At 31.9% G+C, this 23,838-nt stretch overlaps 1 protein-coding gene across 1 annotated transcript; it reads right to left on the reverse strand.

The window, feature by feature from the left end:
• Nucleotides 1-222: 222 nt before the first annotated feature.
• On the reverse strand, nt 223-23,804 carry LOC132736242 (replication factor C subunit 5-like). Its single transcript, XM_060723337.1, has 11 exons — nt 23,646-23,804; nt 22,222-22,286; nt 17,547-17,683; nt 17,068-17,147; nt 14,604-14,677; nt 4,174-4,333; nt 3,352-3,433; nt 2,567-2,696; nt 1,902-1,979; nt 947-1,001; nt 223-417 (listed from the first exon to the last, which is right to left on the reverse strand). The coding sequence occupies exons 1-11, from the start codon at nt 23,681-23,683 to the stop codon at nt 318-320; spliced, it is 999 nt and encodes a 332-aa protein (XP_060579320.1). The 5' UTR covers nt 23,684-23,804; the 3' UTR covers nt 223-317.
• Nucleotides 23,805-23,838: the final 34 nt, after the last annotated feature.

Genomic DNA, 23,838 nt, shown 5'->3' on the forward strand with positions numbered 1-23,838 from the left:
TTATTATTATAGAAACGGCTAAAGCCGTCCATATGGCAAATGTGCCAAAAATAACAGGGACAGCATTAGCCATCCCTATGGCAGTGAAAGGGTTAATACACATTTATGAAAATATTTAAGTACAGCAGTACCTATATATATTACCCTATATGTAATTTCAGTAACATTCAAAAAGTTACAATTAATCAGCTAACAGTATAGAGTCTGGTCACACTTTATGCATGTAGAACCTAACCCTACAGTATCCTGATGGTACAGGCAAGTCAAATATTTCAAATCTTCACAGGCATTTTAAAATATCAAACATTGTTCACAGATCATTTGGCTTCCTCCACGATCATATCTCGAGTTACTTGAAATGCTGCTATTAGTGAGCTTAACTGTATCTTCTCATTTGTTCCTGATGACAGCCTGTATCTGAAAATAATGAAATCTTATATGCTGTATTATGCCAAACACTATTTGTTCAAATTTTATGTCATACCATCACTTTAGTAACATTACATATTTCCAGCTATACTGGTGAGGGGAAAACTTTGTATCCCTTTCGCTATAACTTAGGTATTAAACCAATTAGTTCGGATGGCTTTCACATACGAAAGAAGCCAGTCACTTATGTACATTTTAAAGACACAGGAAAAACTGAAATGTCCATTCAAGACAGTGTCTTAATAAAGGTTTTCTATGGAAATATTCATTCACTGTGCTAATGTTTTGAAACAAGCTTGAATATGCTTCAAGAACCATAAATTGTCTTTAGAAATATTTGTTTGCACAATATCAAAATACATGTATTCACAAGGTTATCATTAATATTTACATGAAAAGGGCAATCAGTTAAAAACTACTTCTTAAATCAATCAACTTCATTTTCATGAGCTGTTTTATTTTTGTAAATCTTTTTCTATTTTGGAACACAAGAGAAAGGCTTAAAAGGTTAACTTACTCTACTTCAGCCATTTTCTCAAGGAGGTGAAGTCGAACATGCATTGGCAAATCCACTAGAAAACAAAGAAATAGCAATATAAATATTGAATTATTTACCATTTTTAATGCTATAAACAATTATAATTCCAATCTGACAAGACTCTATATTGCTGGTAACTAAATTCAAGGATTTGGATATTGAAATCCAATACAATTGCAACAAAGGCAATTTGAAACAGAACATGTGTTGCTTTTCTTGTTTTTTTTTATGCCAATTTTAATACATGTTTTTGGTCATAGTGTACGTATTACATACATATAGCAAGTTATGGGTTATTAGTTTGAAACCTTGCTATTCCTAGACATGCATTTCCTGTATATTGGTTTGACCAACAGCTGAAAAACTACACCAATTTCTGTGCCAATATAAACTTTTTTCCTACGTTACTGCAGTTTTTTAAACATAATTTGATAAAATCAAGAGTAAAAGATAAGATACATTTGATATTTCAGTCCTACTAGACACAAATGTTTTAACCTGTATTAAAATTGTTCATGCACAGATTATGAGATATGTTCCATTTTTTTTTCATGGTGGGGTTTTACGTTGCATCGACACAGTAAAGGTCATATGGCAACTTTCCAGCTTTGTTGGTGGATGAAGACCTCAAGTGCCCCTGCATGCATAAAGCATTATTTCAAGCAAAACCGGCAATTGAGTAGAACCACCAATATTCTGTAAGCTTGCTGTATAGCTTCATCACAGGATAGTATTCAAAGTCCCTGGTGGGATCCGAACCCACATAGACGAGGGTGCAAGTGGTGTGAAGTCGACTGCTTCAACCACTCTGCCATGGATGCCCCATTTCTATATTTTTCTTTTCATGCACAGATAAACAAACAGAGCCAAAAAATTTTGTCCACTGATCTATCAATGTTTGGAGATTGTAAAAAATAAATCAAAAGCTACCTACCTTTATGAACATACTGATGAACTTCTGTTAAAATATCTTGTAATGCCAATCCCTTTGCTGTTTTTAAATTCATTAAATCTAATTAAACTATTAAGGTCAATATATGAAGGCTATGTCAATATGTTTAAAAATATGTGACAGCTCTATGCATATTATTAAACAAAAATTGTAAATTTTAAAGAAATGTGTCAACTTTTAACCTTTATTCAAATGATATCCATGATGGCAAAAAAGTACAAATTTCCAATGACTTCATTTTCAGTCTATCTGTTGCACATTCTAAAATCATGTGTGCATTTAAAAGTACATTAAGTATTACCTATTTCTCAGACCTCACTATTTCATTGTTTTTTTCTTCGAATGACTGTATACAGTATAATCTAAACAATTTGGAGCGGGATTTGTATCTAGGGATGTGACAGGAATTGACTACAAAGTACATGTACATTATTTTTGTAAATTCACACATGCAGCCCCAATTTTATTTTCACAAGGTGAGCCTCAATTTTATAACAACGGGAACCTTAATTTTACTTTAACAATGGAAGCCTCAATTGTTTTTTCACAAAGTGTGATTTTCAAAAAAACAAAACAAAAAAAAAAACAGCCTCAATTTTATTTTCACAACGATAGCCTCAATTTTATCAAATAAAAGAAAAGGATACTGTTATAAGCAGTGGTAAAGTTTTCATTCAATATCCAGTACATTATATTTTCAATGTCTTTCCGTAGAGGATGTCCTACACACATATACACACTATCTTCACTGATCTCATCATATGCCATGAAACAACTCTGAAAAATATACTCTTAATATGTGTATATTTTTAATTTGGCATGTTTGTAGCATCGTCTTTCATCAATTTTTTTTGGTGGGGTTTTATGTCACACAAACAGAGTATAGGTCAAATGGAACCACTGACATTCTATCAGCTAGCTGTATGGCTTCCTGACATGAAAGAATTCAAAGTTCCTGTTGGAACTCTAACCCACAGGTGTGAGGGGCAAGGAGTTTGAAGTCAACAACCTTAACCACTAGGTCATGGATAGCCCTGCCTTTCAGTGGATTATCGTGATGTTTATATAATCTTTATTATATAAACACAGCTAATTTATAAAGAAATTTCCTTTTTTCTTTCTTATGAAATGGTGTTTGCTGTTTTATATATTCATCATAAAGGTTCCTGACAGGATAAATGGCATAAAATCTGTCATAAAAATATAACTTTATGAAAAACACTGTAAAAAACATTTGACAAGTTTCCCTGCTTAACTAGTGAATGATGACCTTTGTTATGCATTAAGCAGTCCTGGTATTAAATGAAAAATCTCTGAAATACAAAGACGGGTGACCAACTAGCTTTATATACATGTATGTTACCGCCAACAAGGTTAAGTTTAAATACAGTAACATTAGTCTTTGAGGGTAAAGAACTATATCATGTAATACCTGTAATATATTTAGAGATTTCCTCATATCACCGTTGGCCAGTGTAACCACAGCTTGCATTCCATCCGGTGATATATTTACTCTACAAACAGACAAAAACAGATTACAAGTACAGATATATCACCTTGTTTCAGAGACAGCAGTGATCGAAAATTCCACCCATTCGCTAATAATTACAAGCAGAATTTGAGAGAACTTGATGCAGGACTAGTAGAAAAATATTGCCTGCATATTGGATTTAGAAGCTACTCATCCTGCAAGACAAGTGACTATGAAAATATTTTTCGATGCCTGAAAAAGAGTACAGTTATATCACCACCTTTCAGAGACAGGTGAAAAACCAAATGGTGAACAGCTCACTATTGGTCATATAACCTTTGAGCAGAGCTACATATAATTTTTAATATTGTGAAATATTCATCTTTGTTTACATTAACCAACAACATTCCATACGCTAGCTGGATAGCTTCCCTGCATTAATGAATCCAAAGTCCCTGTCAGGGTTCAAACCCACAGCTCTGAGGAGCAAGTGGTTTTAAGTCAAGGACCCTAACCACTCAACCATGGACGACCCTTTCAATAGTTTATATTCAAATCAATCATTCATATAAGCATATTAACAGGGCTGCCAAATTCTGCTTTTGACTTGTCTGTTTTTATTTGAAGCATTTTTTAAGGTGGCTGCATGATATTTATATAGTAAATTATAGCATTTCTCTACTTATATGTACAGGCTGTGGGACAATATGGGTAATATGGACAGTTGATTTTGCCTCCCCTGAATATAACAAATAGCATGAATAAAATATGAAAACAACATACCCTTCAGCTCTGATAACATGTTCGAGCCTCGGTACCATCTGTTCGGTAGACAGAGGAGCAAACCGGAACCTTGTACATCTAGATTGTAACGCTGGTATAATCTTTGACAGGTAATTACAGATTATACAAAACCGGACATTATCTGTAAACTTCTCTATCACTGAAATATAAGGTGCAATCATTTCAAATAAACACCTCAATATGCCCCCTAAAATTGTATCATTTGTGCTTCAGAAAAGATTTTTCTTTTAAATTACAGTTTCTGAAACAATACTTATTGGCAATGTAGCCAAACCATCTTCCTTATTTTTTGGTAATTACTTAAGTAACATCAATTTAATTGTTTGTTTGGAAAATACAAATTGCTACATTAATGATAAATTATTTCATATTCAACACTTCTTTTCTTATGTGAATAAGCCCTCTTAACATACTCCTAAGAGCCATTATTTAAAAACAATATACTCTTTCTTTCAAGAAGGACAACGCTGGAGGCTTAGTGTGCCTTTAAAATATTAATTAAAAGTAGAAAGACATTGGAAAATTATTCAGTTAGGAAACATAAGTGGGGTGCCTTTGTACTAAAGGTACATAACAAAAAGAGGGAATTCACTGATACCTTGCCAAGTTTTTTTTCAGAAAAATAAAGGATAATTAAAAGTAAATAGAAACTAGAAATGTTGTCCATAGGACAATGATTGCCCCCACAAACGCCACTGTTTCTGTTTTTTAATCCTTATGACTTATGGGTATTATTTTTTTGGGACTACAATGTGCCACAAGTTGAAAACTAAAAATCAACAAAAAGGGGCCCATAATTCTGTTAAATTTGGTTTGCCACGCAAAAAATTCCTTCCTTTTATCTGGGCTTATCTAACACATTTTACAGGTTGGTTTCATCCCTGGGAATTTTAAGAAACAAGAGCTGGTGCCCGTAAAAGAACAGCGCGCTCGTGGAGCTTTTTTATTGCTTGCCAATATAAAAAAAGTTTTTTGCAGTAAAATAGGCAATACAAGAAAAATCCTCTCTGTAATTTTTTTTAAAGTGGGAAACAAATTGGGGCCATGAGCCATTAAGAAATATTTAGTGAAGAAATTATTTTACTGAATTGTGTGATACCCTTGAACACTTTGCAGCAGAAGTTTGGAAAATGTTTAAGTCAAAAGAGGGCTGGTTAAGAAAAGAAAAAAAAAACTTGAGTTTGAGCCTTAAAATAAATTTAAAATAGTAATTTATACCTAACTACTGGAATTTTAAATTTTCAAGGGTTACAAAAAAGGGAGAAAAAATAACTAGGTTTGGTTTGGGATACCCCTTGGAATATTACAGCAAATGTTCTATAATTATGAATAATTTATGGTAAAGTTGAAACAAGTGGATAGGAATGAAATTTTTTTAGATTTTTTAAGTTTTTTTAAGTGCTTGCCTAATAAAACAAAAACATTAGACAGGATTAAAGGGGCCCCATATTCAAATAAAAAAAATCTTTGACAAGAATTACATTCTTCTGCTGGACATGGTTGGGATGCATGAAATTGTAAAAACAAGTATTCCAGACTTTCAAATTTAATATTCTTCAGAACAGTTCAGTCAAAAGGTGGACTTTGGGGTTACTAAAAAACTTAAAAAAAACCAAGATTCTAAAAGTCGATAAAAAGGCCTTAATTTTTAAAAAACAAATCCTTGGACAAAGTTACCTTAGCTCTTGCGTACGAGATGGGGGGTAATATGAATGTTGAAATAGCATTAAAAGTTTCCAAAAAGCAATATCTCAAAGGGTTTTAAGGCAATAAGGTGGGTATTTTAACCCAATAATTTCAATGTATTTTCTAAGTCAAAAAAGGGGCATAATTCCTGGGTCAAAAAACCTTGACAGAGTTATGTCCCTCTTTGTCTGTTGATGAAGTCGTGATGGTAAACAAGTAATGGTCAGTTTTCAAAAAGCAATAACCTCCAATGGTTTTTTTGTGAAATAAATAAGGGTTGAGGGTTTTTGGGTACAAAAAAAACTTAACCAAGCTAAATTACACTTTCTAAAGTCAAAAAAGGGACCCAATAATTTCTGTCAAAAACCCTTTTTTTTTTTTTTTTTAGGCCCCCAACTGGTAAACCCCGTTTTATTTTTAACCCCGTAATAGGTTTATGAGAGGGTCCGGGGGTCATCCCTCTGATACCTTACATGATATAAGTACCATAAATATTTTAAATCATCAATCTATAATTATATTTTTTTAATATAATGTATAATAATCATACATTATAATTCAAAACATTCAATCAATCTTTCAAATATAATATGTTATTAACAAATTATGTATGATAATGGTATTTATTTGGCAACAGCTTTCAAAACAAAACAAAGAATAATTTGGTCTTGGGGTAAAATTGATTTAGTTGTAGCCTAATTAAGTTTTATTAAAGTTCTACAATTTGCCAATCTTTTCATTTACATGTTTGGTCTCCAAATTTTGGTATTTTTGTAAAAATATTCCAAACGCGCACAATTTAAGAACTATTTCTAAAAAACCAGGTATTGTAGGTAACACGATTTCTTCTCTCTTGACAAAATATAATATATCTTTTCAACTTCTAAAAACCAATATTATATTTTAAAATCATTAACTGTCAGAACCTAAAATAAATGATTTACAATTATAAATTATTCATCCAAAATTATCTATCTTGGTCTTTTTCAAGATATTGAAATACACAATTGAATTTTTGGACATTCCCAAAAATAAAATGCAAACAGAGTTTCATCCTGTTTTTGCAATTGCAAAAAAAAGTACAAACATTTTAACTATTGACAATTTTATCAAATTGAATAAAAGTGAGTTTGTTGCTAAAGTTCTATGAAATTATTCTTTCTGAAACCACTGAATATAGGAATCTTTTGGTACATTTAAATACATAACTATATATTAAAATTCCAATTTATATCAAAAAATTTGTAAAAAAATGAGTTCCATTTTTTTCTTGACATGTTGTACAATCTTGATTTTTAACTAGAATATCATAAACATATTTCTTTTTGATATTTTGTGTAATTAAAATAGGTTTTATATAACAACTCATAATAGGGTATTGAACATTAATAAAATCTTTTACAAATAGAATGTTAAGCTTTTGTGTATATAATAAATATTGCTTTTTTCAAAAAACTATGAATATTGTAAAAAATTTACTTGTTTTTGTGTCACCTGCTCTAAGTAAGTTAAATCTACACAAATCGCCTTGGGGATTAATAATATCATTAACAAATCTGATTCCTTTTTCATAAAAAAATTTTGATATAAAAGTATCTATTTCCTGCTAACAAGTTATGATTGTAAAACAATGGCATTTGTAACACTTGTTTCTAAACTGTCTATACAAAGTTTTTATTCTGTAAAAATCATATAAGCTTTTAAAAACATCTATCCAAAAAAGCATTTTTAAAATTTTATCAATTGTCAATTTACAAAACAATTTACCTGTGCTAAACACTTTATCAAATATTGAATAAAGCCATCACTAGCTTATAACATTTACTGTTACTATTACTAACATATCTTTTAAACCATTTTTCTTTTACAGAATGTATATAACTATCAATATCAATCATATTTAGACCACCTTCCTGATATGTTTTAATAACTACTGATTGCTTTATCTTTGCTTTACCTTCCCATATAAATTTATAAAATAAGTCATTAAGTGTTTTCAAAAATGCTGAATTAGGTGTTGGTAAACTTGTAAAGCAATGAGTGAATAAAGGAAGGAGTAATGACTTAACAACAGTAATTTTTTCCTATAGGTGTTAACATTCTTTTTTTTCCAGTATCCTATACTATTTTTAACTTTTTTGAAGTTTTTTCATTAAAATTTAACTCTATCATTTTTTCTAAATCAACATCAAATATCAACCTAACAATTTAAAACTGTGTATCACCCATGTCAGTTTCCATTTTGTCTTAATAGATCTTGTACTGTATTTAAGAGAGCCTATCCAAATAACTTTAGTTTTTATCAAAATTTACTTTCAAATCCTGAAATTTCTGAAAACGTGTTTAATTTAACTTTAAAACAGTATTAAGGGGAATTTTCTGATCCATCTAGCAAAAGTGAAGTATCATCAGCAAATTGTGTAATTTTATATTCTTCCCCCATCTATATTTATACCTTTAACATCTTTACATTGTCTTATTTTTATTGCTAAATAAATCTCTGCACATAAAATGAAGATATAAGGTGAAATAGGATCGCCTTGTCTACAACCTCGTTTAACTTTTGAAAAAAAAACTTTGATAAATATCCATTTAAAATAACAACAAGTTTCAGTATTATATAAAATAAAGATATACCATTTTTTAAACATAGGACCAAATTGAAAAAAGTTCTAGACATTTCTCTATTAAATGTAAATGATAAACGTATCAAATGCTTTTTTCAAAAATCTATCATCATTACTAAACCTGGTATAATCATTATCCTCAGTATATTTCATAATATCATACAATAATCGAGTGTTCTCACCAATATATCTATTTTTTAACAAATCCTGTCTGATCCTTTGAAACTAGAATATCTAAAAACAAGTTTAAGTCTATTTTGCTATGGAAACCTGAAGCTAATTTATAAACTACATTTAATAAAGTTATTGGTCTCCAATTTTTTTAAAAATTGTTTTGGTTTTTTTTTCTTTTGGAATGCATGTTATTGTTCCTAGCTTTTGATTTCTAGAAAAAGAATTTAACAGTATAAGCAAAGTTTATAGCTTTTTACAACAAAATGTCCAATTCTATTCCAAAATATTTTTAAAAAAATTTGCTGTAAATCCGTCACAACCTGGGCTTTTATCATTTTTCATGTTTTTTTTATGTAAAAGAAACTTCATCATATGAAAGTAGACCTTCAAGATTCAAGTGCTTCATTTTGAGACAACTTGGTAACATTACAATTTTCTAATTCCATATCAATCTTAGATTCTTCAGTTTATATCAACATTTTTATATAAATTTTCATAAAAACTACAATGTCTTTGTAAAGAATATCTTTTTGATCATATATTAAAAGGATCCATCATCAAGTTCTAGAAAAGGAATAATTTTATCTGAACAATGTGTTTTTTCTAAAGTTTAAAAAATAACTAGTAGGCTTTTCTCCAGATTCAATCCATTGTGACCTTGACCTTATCATAGCACCTCTTATTTTTTCTATTTCTTAATTCAGTCAATTCATTCTGTAAGTGTAAAAGTTTGTCTTTATTTTCAATTGTCAGGTTTTGCTCTATAAGATTAATTTTCTTCAATTAACTTTTTTTTCATAAGTATTTCTTTTCTTTGACCTTATAAGAGCTGTAAGATATAGTTTACCTCTTATTTCCATTAAAAGAGTTTCTAAAAAAAAAGTTCATCATTTATAACAAAAATTTACATCTTTTGTTTTTTGGATCTAAAACATAGTCTAATATTGTATACTGGTAAACAATATTGTAATTTTTACTTCATCTATTTTTTTATTTATAATATCAAAGGAATTCAATGTCATATAACAGAGCATTATTAAATTTCCATAAACCTTTTCCATGACTTACAGAACTAAAACAAAAATCTAAATATATTATTGAATGGTCAGATTTATAACTAATGTCAATATCACATTTTCGTACATACTGATATAAACTATTCGACATAAAGAAAAAAATCTAGTCTACCTTGTTTGTATAGGGTTGGTTCGTCTCCATGTATATTTTTTCATATTACCATGCAGTTCTCTCTAAAGGGATCAATGAGGTCTTTTTTTCTTCAATAATACTTATTAAAAAATTTCTTGCCTTTACATTATTGTGTTTTTTGATTTATAGTTATAATAATCTAAGTCAGGATTTTGAACAAGGTTGTAATCTCCACAAATAATTAGAGAGTCATTATCATCAAAAGAATCTAAAAAGTATGCAGAAAATGTTTTTAAAGAAACTAGGACTGTCTATGTTTGGCGCATAAATATTAACTAATGTGAAATTTATAGAATCAAGCATTATTTGTAAAAATTATGAAATTTCCTGAATCATCAGTTTTAACAGAATTAATTTTTTATAATCTAAACCTTTTTCTGCATAAAATAGCCACACCTTTGGCATTAGACCTACCATGGCTGTAAAAACATAAACCATTCCATTCAGAATAAATTTCTTTTCTCAATTTCTTTTTATAAAATGTGTGTTTTCCTGTAGGCAGAGAATATCAGCTTTTTTTTGACTGAAATAAATCTAAAAACATCTTTTCTCTTGATACTATCGTGTAAACCTCGACATTTGTAAGAGAAATATTAAGACTACTCATAACTAATATTTACAATAATACATTCAACACTATATCTACAATATACATAGCTACACTTAAGTAAAGTAAATACAATATGTACATGAACCCAGAGAAACACTTCTAAATAACATAATGACCTCAAAAAATATAAAAAAATGTGCTTGTATATAAAAGAAAGAAATACATTTTGCCAATAAACAAGTAAAATTTACTTATGGAAAGAAAAAACTTTTTGTAGAAGATGCATAATATGTTTATGTTTCATCTAATTATATCAAAAAATTGAAACATTCTTTTTCATTGTTATTTCTAAATGAATAACACATTCAATGAATGAAAAATTATAGATAAGAGGATATCAAAGATTTTCTCATAAACGTGTGATTTTATTCTCTTAGAGGTGTATAAAACAAACAAATTTTCACTTGTTGTGGTATTCACAAGTAAACAAATGAAAAACAGAAACAAATGTTTTATTCATAAACAATTTAACAAACTGAATTTTCTGTAAATTATATTAGAAAGAGAATATGTTTTAATTTTAAGACTTTGTTATGCAAATAGATAAATATAAACAAATTAATAACATCAATTGTTGATCATGGGTAACATAAAAGTGTAATATGAAACTTAGAGTAAATATTAAGACAAAAATATGTTATAAGTAATAAGTCAAATATTTCTCTATCATAGCAGTATAGAGAAATTACTTATACTGGCAAGACCTCAAACAGGAATATTGTATAACCATATTTTACCCAAGTGAGTCCCCTAACCATCCCACTGAAAGTAAAAACTTCCCTTCCCGGGATAAAGGGGCGAGGGAAGTATGAATTGTTTAACCAGCAGCAAAGAACTAATAATTTACTTAACCTGGATCATAGGTTGTTTTGTAGATTTAGAGAAAATTGGAATTCTTTACAGTATGATGACATTAAAAGTGATACATGAATACACACACAAATATCATATGATAATGAAATCAAATAAAATTTCTATTTAGAAAAGATGAAAATTAAAAGTAAGTGTTTATTTCATCCATATTTCACTCACAAGTTTTATGAATATATAATTACCAGTTCAAAATAAAAAGTACTTTATTTAAGATATAGACCATTTATTTAATAAAATATATACCTATTGCCAGATCAAAATAACAATTATTGTATTTAAAAAATAGAATTTTTTTTTTACGTATAACGTATATTATACAAGAATTTATAAATTGTCAAGGTCTTCAATCCACAAATCTATTTTAAGCATTACTTGGCAAATAGGATTTATCATTTATAGCATGAAATGGCCTTATATGATAATACAATTTTCCAATATTCTATAAATAACTAAATAATTTACATGTATATAGGTATAGCATGTTATTAAGAAATTAAACTATCACCTGCTTAGAAAATCACTTAGTTAAGAAATAAATATATTAAAAAGCTACTTAAATGTAGCCATTTTTGCTTATATCAACATAAGAATTTATTGAAAAATAATCTAGAAATATGTACTTTTTAACTTTTAATTAATTGTCTTTAAATTGCTGGACACATTAATTTTTTGAAAACAACTGAAAAAAAAAGAAATCATTATATTTTAGTCTATAATTACATATATATTTCATCTGTTCTCTTCATCCTGTCTATGATACATTTATCTTGTAAATGTTGTCTTTACATGGGTCTTCTTTTCTCTTTAAAAGTTTTTATCACTTATTAATATTGTCATACAAGTCAAATTTTATTCTTTCATCCATTTCAGTTAGTCCATAGACAGATCCATTAAAGAACCATGCACTTTTTATTGTAGGGTGCAACCAGTAAACGGTTTATTAAACAGAGTTTAATGTTGTTACATCATCTACCAACTTGTGTCCAGCGTCTTTCATGGTTTTTCTTTTTCCTCATTATTTTGGACTTGGCATCATTGTTGATTGTGTTTATTAAGACAGGTCTTATTTTGTGATTCTTGAAGGTAGTCTGTGGATAGCTGCTATTTCTTCTTTCTCGAGTTTGACATCTTTTTGTTGCAGAAGGTTTATTACTTTATCTGTCAATATTTGGATATTTTCATTTCTATCTTCAGCTATGTCCATTATTTTTATGTTATTTTTTCTAGAGTACTGTTCATTATGATTTGCTTTTTTGTTGGCATCTTTGACAGCTTTTTTCATTTTGAGATATTCTTTCTTCTATTTGTGCTTTAGCCTTTTTCCGGTCTCTGTCTTTGTTTTTGTCAGACTTTCCTTCAAATGATTATTTTCAAACTCAAGTGAAACTTATTTTGTCATTTAACTCTTTAGTTTTTTTCTTGAATCTCTTTTTTTATAATGATTTCCATTTTTTTGCTGTAATTGGGTCATGGCATTTGTGATTGATCTTGAAATTATTGATTCTATGTCTTCTTTTTTTTTTATGATACCTTTTAAGTCTCCTTTAAGCTCTTCAAGATTTTCTGACATTAAGTCTAGCTGATTTTGTATCAACGACATATTCATGCTGTCATTACTTAATGTGCTGTCATTACTTACTTCTGAAATTGCCTCTTTTAGCTGGAGGTTGTTTTCCTTGTGTTCCCCTTCATTGATGTTTTAAATTTTGTACGCAGTAGAGTTTGTCCTTTGACCTTGTCCTGATCCTTGACCTTTACTAGACATTTTTATCAATTATTATACTTGCTGTCAAAGTTTACTGTTAAACAATTATTTAAAGTGTAGTATCTATTATTGGTCCAAATTGTATCTTAGAAATTCCTTTGTAATGTGATAAATTATAGTCCAGTTTAATCCAGCTTAATCCATTATCCTTACAATCACAGGTAAAAATCCAGGTAAAACCATGTACATAATCCAAAAAGCAAATGATTTCTAACAATAGAAAAAAATTTCTTTATCAAATATCTCCATAAATCTTTATTTATTTTTCATTATATTTCACACATCTAATGCACTATTTTTTAAATTTCCATTTGATATAAAAATTATTACTATAATATCACTAAAACAACATATTTTGCAGAAAAACTTCAGAGCAAATTATCTGCACATTTTAAACTGAAAGGCCCTGAGCCAAAAACCTTGACAGAGTTATGTACTCTTGTCTGTAGATGGAGGTTATGATGGTGAACAAGTATGGTAAGTTTCAAAGCCATACTTGTAATACTTCTGAAATAAAGTGGGGTGGTACGAAAAACTTAACCAAGGTGTGACGCCAACGCCGACGCCGGGGCGAGTAGGATAGCTCCCCTTTTCATAGAAAAGTCGAGCTAAAAAACCTGCCATCCGGCTTAAGAGGAGTTGCATTCACAAAATTTCTACATAGTATATAATGAAAAAATCCACAAAGGGCCATAATTCTGTTCAATTTGGTTGCAGCAAAATTCCTTCCTTTACTGCCATCTACACATTAAGGTTGTTCATCCCTGGAAGTTAAAGCAAAATCTGCCATCCGGTTTACGAGGAGTTGCATTCACAAGATTTCTTCATAGTAAATAGTGAAAAAATCAACAAAGGGCCATAATTCTGTTAAATTTGGTCGCAGCAAAAAATCCTTCCTTGACTACTATCTACACATTAAGGTTGTTCATCCCTGAAAGTTTAAGCAAAATCTGCCATACGGTTTAAGAGGAGTTGCGTTCACAAGATTTCTACATAGTATCTAGTGAAAAAATCAACAAAGGGCCATAATTCTGTTAAATTTGGTTGCAGTAAAAATTCCTTCCTTTACTTCCATCTACACATTTAGGTTGTTCATCCCTGTAAGTTTAAGCAAAATCTGCCATCCGGTTTAAGAGGAGTTGCGTTCACAAGATTTCTACATAGTATCCAGTGAAAAAATCAACGAAGGGCCCCAATTCTGTTAAATTTGGTCGCAGCAAAAAATTCCTTCCTTTACTACCATCTACACATTAAGGTTGATCATCCCTGTAAGTTTTAGCAAAATCTGCCATCCGGTTTAAGAGGAGTTGCGTTTACAAGATTTCGGGACGTATGGACAGACGGACGGACAAGTGCAACACTATATGCTCCCACATTGTGGGGGGGGGCATAAAAAGTAAGCCATTTTCTGGACATAATAAACCTATGCTATTTTTAATAATCACAAATATTTGCTCTAGTATACCTCTCCTAAGGGAGTTCTGGGCATCTCTGGTCATTGCATCAGCCTCATCTAATATCACAAGTTTAAACCCCTTCCTGAAATAACAAACAAAGGTTTAAACTCTTCCTGAAACAACAAATACATGCTTAAACCCCTTCCTGAAACAACAAATACATGCTTCAACCCCTTCCTGAAACAACAAACACAAGTTTAAACCCCTTCCTGAAACAACAAACACAAGTTTAAACCCCTTCCTGAAACAACAAATATAAGTTTAAACCCTTCCTGAAATAACAAACACAAGTTTAAACCCTTCTGAAATAACAAACAAAGGTTTAAACTCTTCCTGAAACAACAAATACATGCTTAAACCCCTTCCTGAAACAACAAATACATGCTTAAACCCCTTCCTGAAACAACAAATACAAGTTTAAACCCCTTCCTGAAACAACAAACACAAGTTTAAACCCCTTCCTGAAACAACAAACAACAAATACAAGTCTTAACCCCTTCCTGAAACAACAAATATAAGTTTAAACCCTTCCTGAAATAACAAACACAAGTTTAAACCCCTTCCTGAAACAACAAACACAAGTTTAAACCCCTTCCTGAAATAACAAACACAAGTTTAAACCCCTTCCTGAAACAACAAACATAGGTTTAAACCCCTTCCTGAAACAACAACCATAGGTTCAAACCCCTTCCTGAAACAACAAACATAGATTTAAACCCCTTCCTGAAACAACAAACACAAGTTTAAACCCCTTCCTGAAACAACAAACACAAGTTTAAACCCCTTCCTAAAACAACAAACACAAGTTTAAACCCCTTCCTGAAACAACAAACACAAGTTTAAACCCCTTCCTGAAACAACAAACACAAGTTTAAACCCCTTCCTGAAACAGCAACATAGGTTTAAACCCCTTCCTGAAACAGCAAACATAGGTTTAAAACCCTTCCTGAAACAACAAACATAGATTTAAACCCCTTCCTGAAACAACAAACATAGATTTAAACCCCTTCCTGAAACAACAAACACAAGTTTAAACCCCTTCCTAAAACAACAAACACAAGTTTAAACCCCTTCCTAAAACAACAAACACAAGTTTAAACCCCTTCCTGAAACAACAAACACAAGTTTAAACCCCTTCCTGAAACAACAAACACAAGTTTAAACCCCTTCCTGAAACAACAAACACAAGTTTAGACCCTTTCCTGTAATAACAATCACAAGTTTAAACCTGTACCTGTTGTGCCTTACAACAACAATCTTTTATTTTTATTAACACAGAGCAACAGATAAGGTGCGTATTTGCGTATTAACGCAATTAATTTTATAAAATACGCAATTGATTTTTTAAGAATGCGTATCAAAACCCATTAAAAAAATTAAAATACGCAATTGTCTTAAAAACCCGTGCGTATTGTCATTTTCATCACCGCAAAATTAATCTGTCGTACACTTGTTGTTTTGGACAAATTAAATTGATATGCATGATATCCGAATATTCCCGAATCAATGCCAACTAATTAACGGTCTCCGGTCTTCGACGGTCTCCGGTCTCCAAAGACCGACTAAGCATGACACCGTCGATTTGTCTACTCAGGTTGACGGTCTTTACAGACCGGCAGAGACCGTTGATTTTGCGGAGACCGTCAATAAGTAGGTCCCAGCTGTATCAATAGACGCTTTGAAAAGCAATATGGCGTCGAACATTTGAAACAAAACAGTCGCAAATAATCAAAAATCAGTCAGAAAACGAACTTGTTAAAAATATTATGGAATATAACATGAGCATTTTATATAAAAAATAAAACAATTGTGAAAAGTTCTAGTAAATTGTTTCTTTTTAAAACAGTTAAGGTATCTAAATTTAATTTTATTGATGAAACCATAAAAATCATATCTTCATAATTGAATACCCAATTGATCTTGAAATCGAAGGGTATCGAGTTTTTGAATACCCAATTAAATGGAGCCAATACCCAATTCCAAAGGAAATGATGGAGTAATACCCAATTCACTTTTAAAGCTTATCTGTTGCTCTGTAACATTCAAAACCATGTTTATCATTAAGACATTATAACATGTTTGACATTGAAATTTCCTTATACTATAAAGTCTTAATCAACTGCTTCAATAACATGGTCAATAACATCTATTTTTTTTTTAAATATGGATGTGCCCTCTGAATAAAAATTGTTATCACCTTTAGATTTAACTAATTCTAGACATCTTCAGAGTTACTAAAAGTATTAAATTAATATTTCTAACTGTTTTTCTTTTTGGGGGGAATCCTGTAATTCATAAATTCAAGGCAAAACATCTAACACTTTCTGGGTTCCTGAATTAACATATTCAATGAACCATTTTTTTTTTTAAGGTTACCAACTTAGCAATTGATATATGACACATCTTAAATATAGTAATACTATTCAACAAACTACCCAACTTAACTGTCTATTATATAATACATGTACTCACTTGAAGATTGTCCTAGTGCTGGCAAAACTCAGAATCTGTCCTCGAACAATACCTATACCTCTATCATCTGATGCATTTAACTGGAAAATAAAATGAAAATAATGTTTTTTTCTTCTTATTTCGGATTTGATTTTGGAATTTTCTAGGGCTTTGAAATATAATTGAATATTCAAAATGCCACCTACATCTAAATAAAGAACAAATTAAAGCTGTCTATACGACAGCAAGCTTAACTATTCTCAGTGCCCAACATTAAGAAAACGGGTATAACTCTATGAAAATGTAACTTTAGAGTCATGTGACCTTCTTCAGCTAGCTCCACTTTTTCTTAAGTTTTCTAACTTCTCGTATAGAAGTGACTTCTCCCTAAATTTGTATGTAGCTAGAGCTCAGACATGACTGGAACAGTCAATCTTTCATAATCTATGAGCTTTTCAATAATATCAAATTAACTTCTTTACAAAAAAACAAAACCATACCTCAAGGACCATCGAATGAAACTCAGAAGGAGTATACATCTGTTTTGCTACAGCCAGAATGGTGCTGGTTTTCCCAGTACCCGGTGGTCCATAGAACAGTAAATGTGGCAGACGATTCTGTGATACAAACTTGTTTACTGAAATGAAATCGAAATTAAACTAACATGTTTTGCTGCTTCAAGTTTATTTATTTAACAATTTTAACAGCTAGTGGTTATAAACAAGAGGGCCATGATGGCCCTGGGGTCGCTCACCTGAACATAGGCCCCCAGGGCCGGGCCAGTTTAAACCAAAGGGCATTTATTTCAACAAACTTGGAAGACACCCATTAGAAGATATTTCATGATGTTAAGTTTTTTACTATACACAAATAATGAATAACAATGACTTTTTGCCCCCCCCCCCTCTCCCTGGCAGGGCCAATTTTGACCCAAGGGCTTTTATTTGAACACAACTTGGTAAACATCCATTAGAACATGTTTCATGCTAAATATCTTTTTAGCTCTAGCTCTTTTGGCTCTTTAATAGAAGATTTTTTAACTTTTTACTCTATGTATATAGGGAAAATCAATAACACCCTGGGGACAGGGCCAATTTTGACCCAGGGCTTTTATTTGAAACAAATTTGGGTAGACACCCATTAGAACATGTTTCATGCTAAAATATCTTAGGTCTAGCTCTTTGGGTTCTTTAAAAGAATTTTTTTAAAGTTTTTACTATATGCATATAGGGAAAATCAATGACCCCCTGGGGCGGGGCCAATTTTGACCCCAGGGATTTTATTTGAACAAACTTGGTAGACACTGATAAGAAGATGTTTCATGCTTAATATCTTAGCTCTAGCTCTTTGGGTTCTTTAAGAGAAGATTTTTTTAAGTTTTTTACTATATGCATATAGGGAAAATCAATAACCCCTGGGACAGGGCCAATTTTGCCCCAGGGCTTTTATTTGAACAAACTTGGTAGACATCCATTAGAACATGTTTTACGCCAAATATCTAAGCTCTAGCTCTTTGGTTTTTTTAGAAGAAGATTTTTTTAAGTTTTTACTATATGCATATAGGGAAAATCAATGACCCCCTGGGGCGGGGCCAATTTTGACCCCAGGGCTTTTATTTGAACAAACTTGGTAGACACTTATTAGAAGATGTTTCATGCTAAATATCTTAGCTCTAGCTCTTTGAGTTCTTTAAAAGAAGATTTTTTAAGTTTTTACTATATGCATATAGGAACAAGAGGGCCATGATGGCCCTGGATCGCTCACCTGATATAGCCCCCCCCCCCCCCCCCGGGCCAATTTTTACCCATGGGCTTTTATTTGAACAGACTTGGTAGACACCCATAAGAAGATGTTTCATGCTGAACATCTAAGTTCTAGCTCATTGGGTTTTTTAAAAGAAGATTTTTAAGTTTTTTACTATACACATATAGTTAAAAACAATGACACCCTGGGGCAGGGCCAGTTTTGACCCCCCGGCTTTTATTTGAACAAACTTTGTAGATATTTACTTAAAGATTTTTCATGTATAATATCTAAACTCAAGCTATTTGGGTTTTTTTCAAACAAGATTTTTAAGTTTTTGCTATAACACATATAAGGAAAAATCAATGATCCCCGGGCAGGGCCAGTTTTGACCCCAGGGCTTTTATTTGAACATACTTGGTAGACACCCATTAGAACATGTTTCAATGCTAAATATCTTAGCTCTAGCTCTTTTGAGTTCTTTAAAAGAAGATTTTTTAAGTTTTTACTATATGCAAATATAGGGAAAATCTATGACCCCCCTGGGACGGGGCCAATTTTTGACCCCAGGGCTTTCTATTTGAACAAACTTGGTAGACATTCACTAGAAGATGTTTCATGCCAAATATCTAAGCTCTAGCTCTTACGGTTCTTTAAAAGAAGATTTTTTAAGTTTTTACTAAATGCATATAGGGAAAATCAATGACCCCCCCCCCCCGGGGCTGGGCAAATTTGACCCCAGGGCTTTTATTTGAACAAACTTGGTAGACACTCACAGGAAGATATTTCATGTCAAATTGTCAAATATCTTAGCTCTAGCTCTTTGGGTTCTTTAAAAGAAGATTTTTTAAGGTTTTTACTATATGCATATAGGGAAAATCTATGACCTCCTGGGGCAGGGCCAATTTTGACCTCAGGGCTTTTATTTGAACAAACTTGGTAGACACTCATTAGAAGATGTTTCATGCTAAATATCTTAGCTCTAGCTCTTTCGGTTCTTTAAAAGAAGATTTTTTAAGTTTTTACTATATGCATATAGGGAAAATCAATGACCCCCTGGGGCGGGCCAATTTTGACCCCAGGGCTTTTATTTGAACAAACTTGGTAGACATTCACTAGAAGATGTTTCATGCCAAATATCTAAGCTCTAGCTTTTACTGTTCTTTAAAAAAAGATTTTTAAGTTTTTATTATATGCATATACGGAAAATCAATGACCCCCCCCCCCCGGGCCGGGGCCAATTTTGACCCCAGGGCTTTTATTTGAACAAACTTGGTAGACACTCACTAGAAGATGTTTCATGCCAAATATCTTAGCTCTAGCTCTTTGGGTTCTTTAAAAGAAGATTTTTTAAGTTTTTACTATATGCATATAGGGAAAATCAATGACCCGATGGGGCGGGGCCAATTTTGACCCTAGGGCTTTTATTTGAACAAACTTGGTAGACACTCATTGAAAGATGTTTCATGCCATATATCTAAGCTCTAGCTCTTTCGGTTCTTTAAAAGAAGATATTTAAAGATTTTTCTTTCGGTTGCCATGGCAACCAGAGTTCTGCATGAAATGGAATTCTTTGAACAATCTTGATAGAGCTTCATACAAAGAGTATTCCTGCCAAGTTTCATTAACATTGGCCTTGCGGTATCATAGAAGATGTCCTTAGAATATTTAAAATGTGGACTGACGACGGACGCCATTTGGTTGGCCATCCTAAAAGCTCACCTGCACTTTGTGCAAGGTGAGCTAAAAATCAATGACCCCCTGGGGCGGGGCCAATTTTGATCCCAGGGCTTTTATTTGAAAAATCTTGGTAGACACTTATTAGAAGATGTTTCATGCTTAATATCTTAGGTCTAGCTCTTTTGGTTCTTTAAAAGACGATTTTTTAAAGTTTTTACTATATGCATATAGGGAAAATCAATTACCCCCTGGGGCGGGGCCAATTTTGACCCCAGGGCTTTTATTTGAACAAACTTGGTAGACATCCATTAGAACATGTTTAATGCCAAATATCTAAGCTCTAGCTCTTTTGGTTTTTTAGAAGATGATTTTTTTAAGTTTTTACTATATGCATATAAGGAAAATCAATGACCCCCTGGGGCGGGGCCAATTTTGACCCTAGGGCTTTTATTTGAACAATCTTGGTAGACACTCATTAGAAGATGTTTCATGCTTAATATCTTAGGTCTAGCTCTTTGGGTTCTTTAAAAGAAGATTTTTTTAAGTTTTTACTATATGCATATAGGGAAAATCAATGACCCCCTGGGGCGGGGCCAATTTTGACCCTAGGGCTTTTATTTGAACAATCTTGGTAGACACTTATTAGAAGATGTTTCATGCTTAATATCTTAGGTCTAGCTCTTTTGGTTCTTTAAAAGAAGATTTTTTTAAGTTTTTACTATATGCATATAGGGAAAATCAATGACCCCCTGGGGCGGGGCCAATTTTGACCCCAGGGCTTTTATTTGAACAAACTTGGTAGACATCCATTAGAACATGTTAAATGCCAAATATCTAAGCTCTAGCTCTTTGGGTTTTTTAGAACATGATTTTTTAAAGTTTTTACTATATGCATATAAGGAAAATCAATGACCCCCTGGGGCGGGGCCAATTTTGACCCCAGGGCTTTTATTTGAACAATCTTGGTAGACACTCATTAGAAGATGTTTCATGCTTAATATCTTAGGTCTAGCTCTTTGGGTTCTTTAAAAGAAGATTTTTTTAAGTTTTTACTATATGCATATAGGGAAAATCAATGACCCCTGGGGCGGGGCCTATTTTGACCCAGGGCTTTTATTTGAACAATCTTGGTAGACACTCACTAGAAGATGTTTCATACCAAATATCTAAGCTCTAGCTCTTTGGGTTTTCTAGAAGAAGATGTTTAAAGTTTTTTCTTTTGGTTGCCATGGCAACCAGAGTTCTGCATGGAATGGAATTCTTTGAACAACTTTGTTAAGGCTTCACACAAGGAACATCCCTTTGAAGTTTCATTATGATCTGCCTTATGGTTTCAGAGGAGATGTCGTTTGAAAAGTGTGAACGGACAACAGACGACGTACGACGGACACCGGACGACAGACGAAGAGTGATCCTAATAGCTCACCCTGAGACCTATGAAAACATGCAGTCTGACTGAACTTTAAACTGTCGACTTCTCAAGGCTAGCATGGCCACAAATTGGCTGGCAAGAACACCACTTAAGTTATTAACATACAGATAAAGTTATTAACAGACAGATATCTATATGGATAAGCAAGTGACTAAATATTTTTGGCATACTAAATGGACCGACTCAAATTCTTATGGCCATTAATTTGCGGACTACCACAACATTTTAAACAATAGTAATGCGTGTACAGACATGATTTTTTCCTCGACATTCAAACAAAATGTAAAAGCAGGTAATGATTTCAATGAAATGTCACCTACTAGTTGAAATGATGTCCTGGTGAGAGATAAGATCATCCAAATTATTTGGCCTGTACTTCTCTACCCTGAAATATAAAACCACTGAATTTAATATTCTATTTATCACATACCCAAAATAAAGACCGTTTAAATTGAAATAAGAGTCATTTTTCATTGACGCGCCTATAGTATAACACTAACTTTAGCGGGTCTTTACACTATGTTTGTATGACGCTAATGACGTCATGTCAGAATATATGCATGGCCGTGGAGTGGCAAAATCATCACGGGTGTGTGATAAATTATGTTATCGCACTGTTCCTGATAATCATTTTAATCAGTCCCTTTAAAGGCCCATTATGCCCCAGAAATGCTTTTGCTTTTAAAAAGCTTTTTATTAATGGTGTCCTACTATAGTTTACATAAAATTACCAATTGACCAATATTACCTGAACCATCTTTTGCTTCTGTTGCTTGTTGGCAAATAGTTCATAACAGTTAACTAGTATTTTGTATGGAAGTCAAAATAGTACTTTGTTTACAATTTTGTTACTTTTATCATAAATAATTTGACATTAATTATTTCAGGTAAAAAAACATCTAACATGCTCTAAACCATTCTTTAAACATTTTAAAACTCCTTTATAAGGATGGAAAACTTTAATTGAATCTGAGGCATAATTTTCCTATAAAATGTTTCAGCGTTAACTGTGTATCATAGCGCCCATAGCGTCTACATTTATGGTTGATTTATTCTGTGCCTTGTGCTTAAAATTATAATGTGAATAATAATTGTTTACAAATGTACTTTGCAATGTTTTTTTTTTCACAATTGTCTTTACTGCTATGAAATATGTTAAAAAATGACAAATTATGGTATCTATTTACCAATTCAAAAAAAAAATTGGTTCACACTTTGACTTTATTTCCAATTGTTTGTTTGTATTGTTTTGAGGGGGGGAATTAACCTGTTTTAGCAATTAAAAAACACTAGTTTAGTGGGGGAATGTGGCCTATATAAGGCTACAGATTTGGTTTTGTTTATTTTGTTTTATTGGGTTTAACGCCACACCGACACAAAATAGGCCATATGGCGACGTTCCTGCTTCACTGGTGGAGGAAGGTCTCAGGTGCCCTTCCATGCAATATTTCAGGCACAATCACACACAATTATTAATCTTAATGGACATGAGCAGAACATCAACTTCATCCAAACAATAGTGATATAGCCAAAACCCTGTCTGTTACCTGGGACACAATTAAATGTCACAAGCAACATGAGAAAATGCATTTAAAAACAATTAGATGTTATTTTCATTTGTTTAAACGTTATCTTTTAAAACAAATAATTCACAAAGGCGAAGTAACTTGGGAGGAATCAGCTATGTGGGTAAATCGACATAACACCAAACAAAAATTTCATAATCTACTTAGAATTTTCATACCAGGGAAGATTTGGACTTGATTTCTCCTTTTCCGACATGATCTGTCACTTACAAAACTGCCTTAATTGATAAATAATAGGTGTTTCTAAATTTTCTTCGACTGGCTCCCAAATTCGCGGGAAATTAATGTTATCTGGCTGTCGCTGTATTATTTCTGCTAAGCGTTAAGAATATTAGGAACCATACCAGTTCT

This window comes from Ruditapes philippinarum, unplaced genomic scaffold (genome assembly GCF_026571515.1).
Source record: "Ruditapes philippinarum isolate M1 unplaced genomic scaffold, ASM2657151v2 ctg3974_1_1_1_1, whole genome shotgun sequence".
Lineage (NCBI taxonomy): Eukaryota > Metazoa > Mollusca > Bivalvia > Venerida > Veneridae > Ruditapes > Ruditapes philippinarum.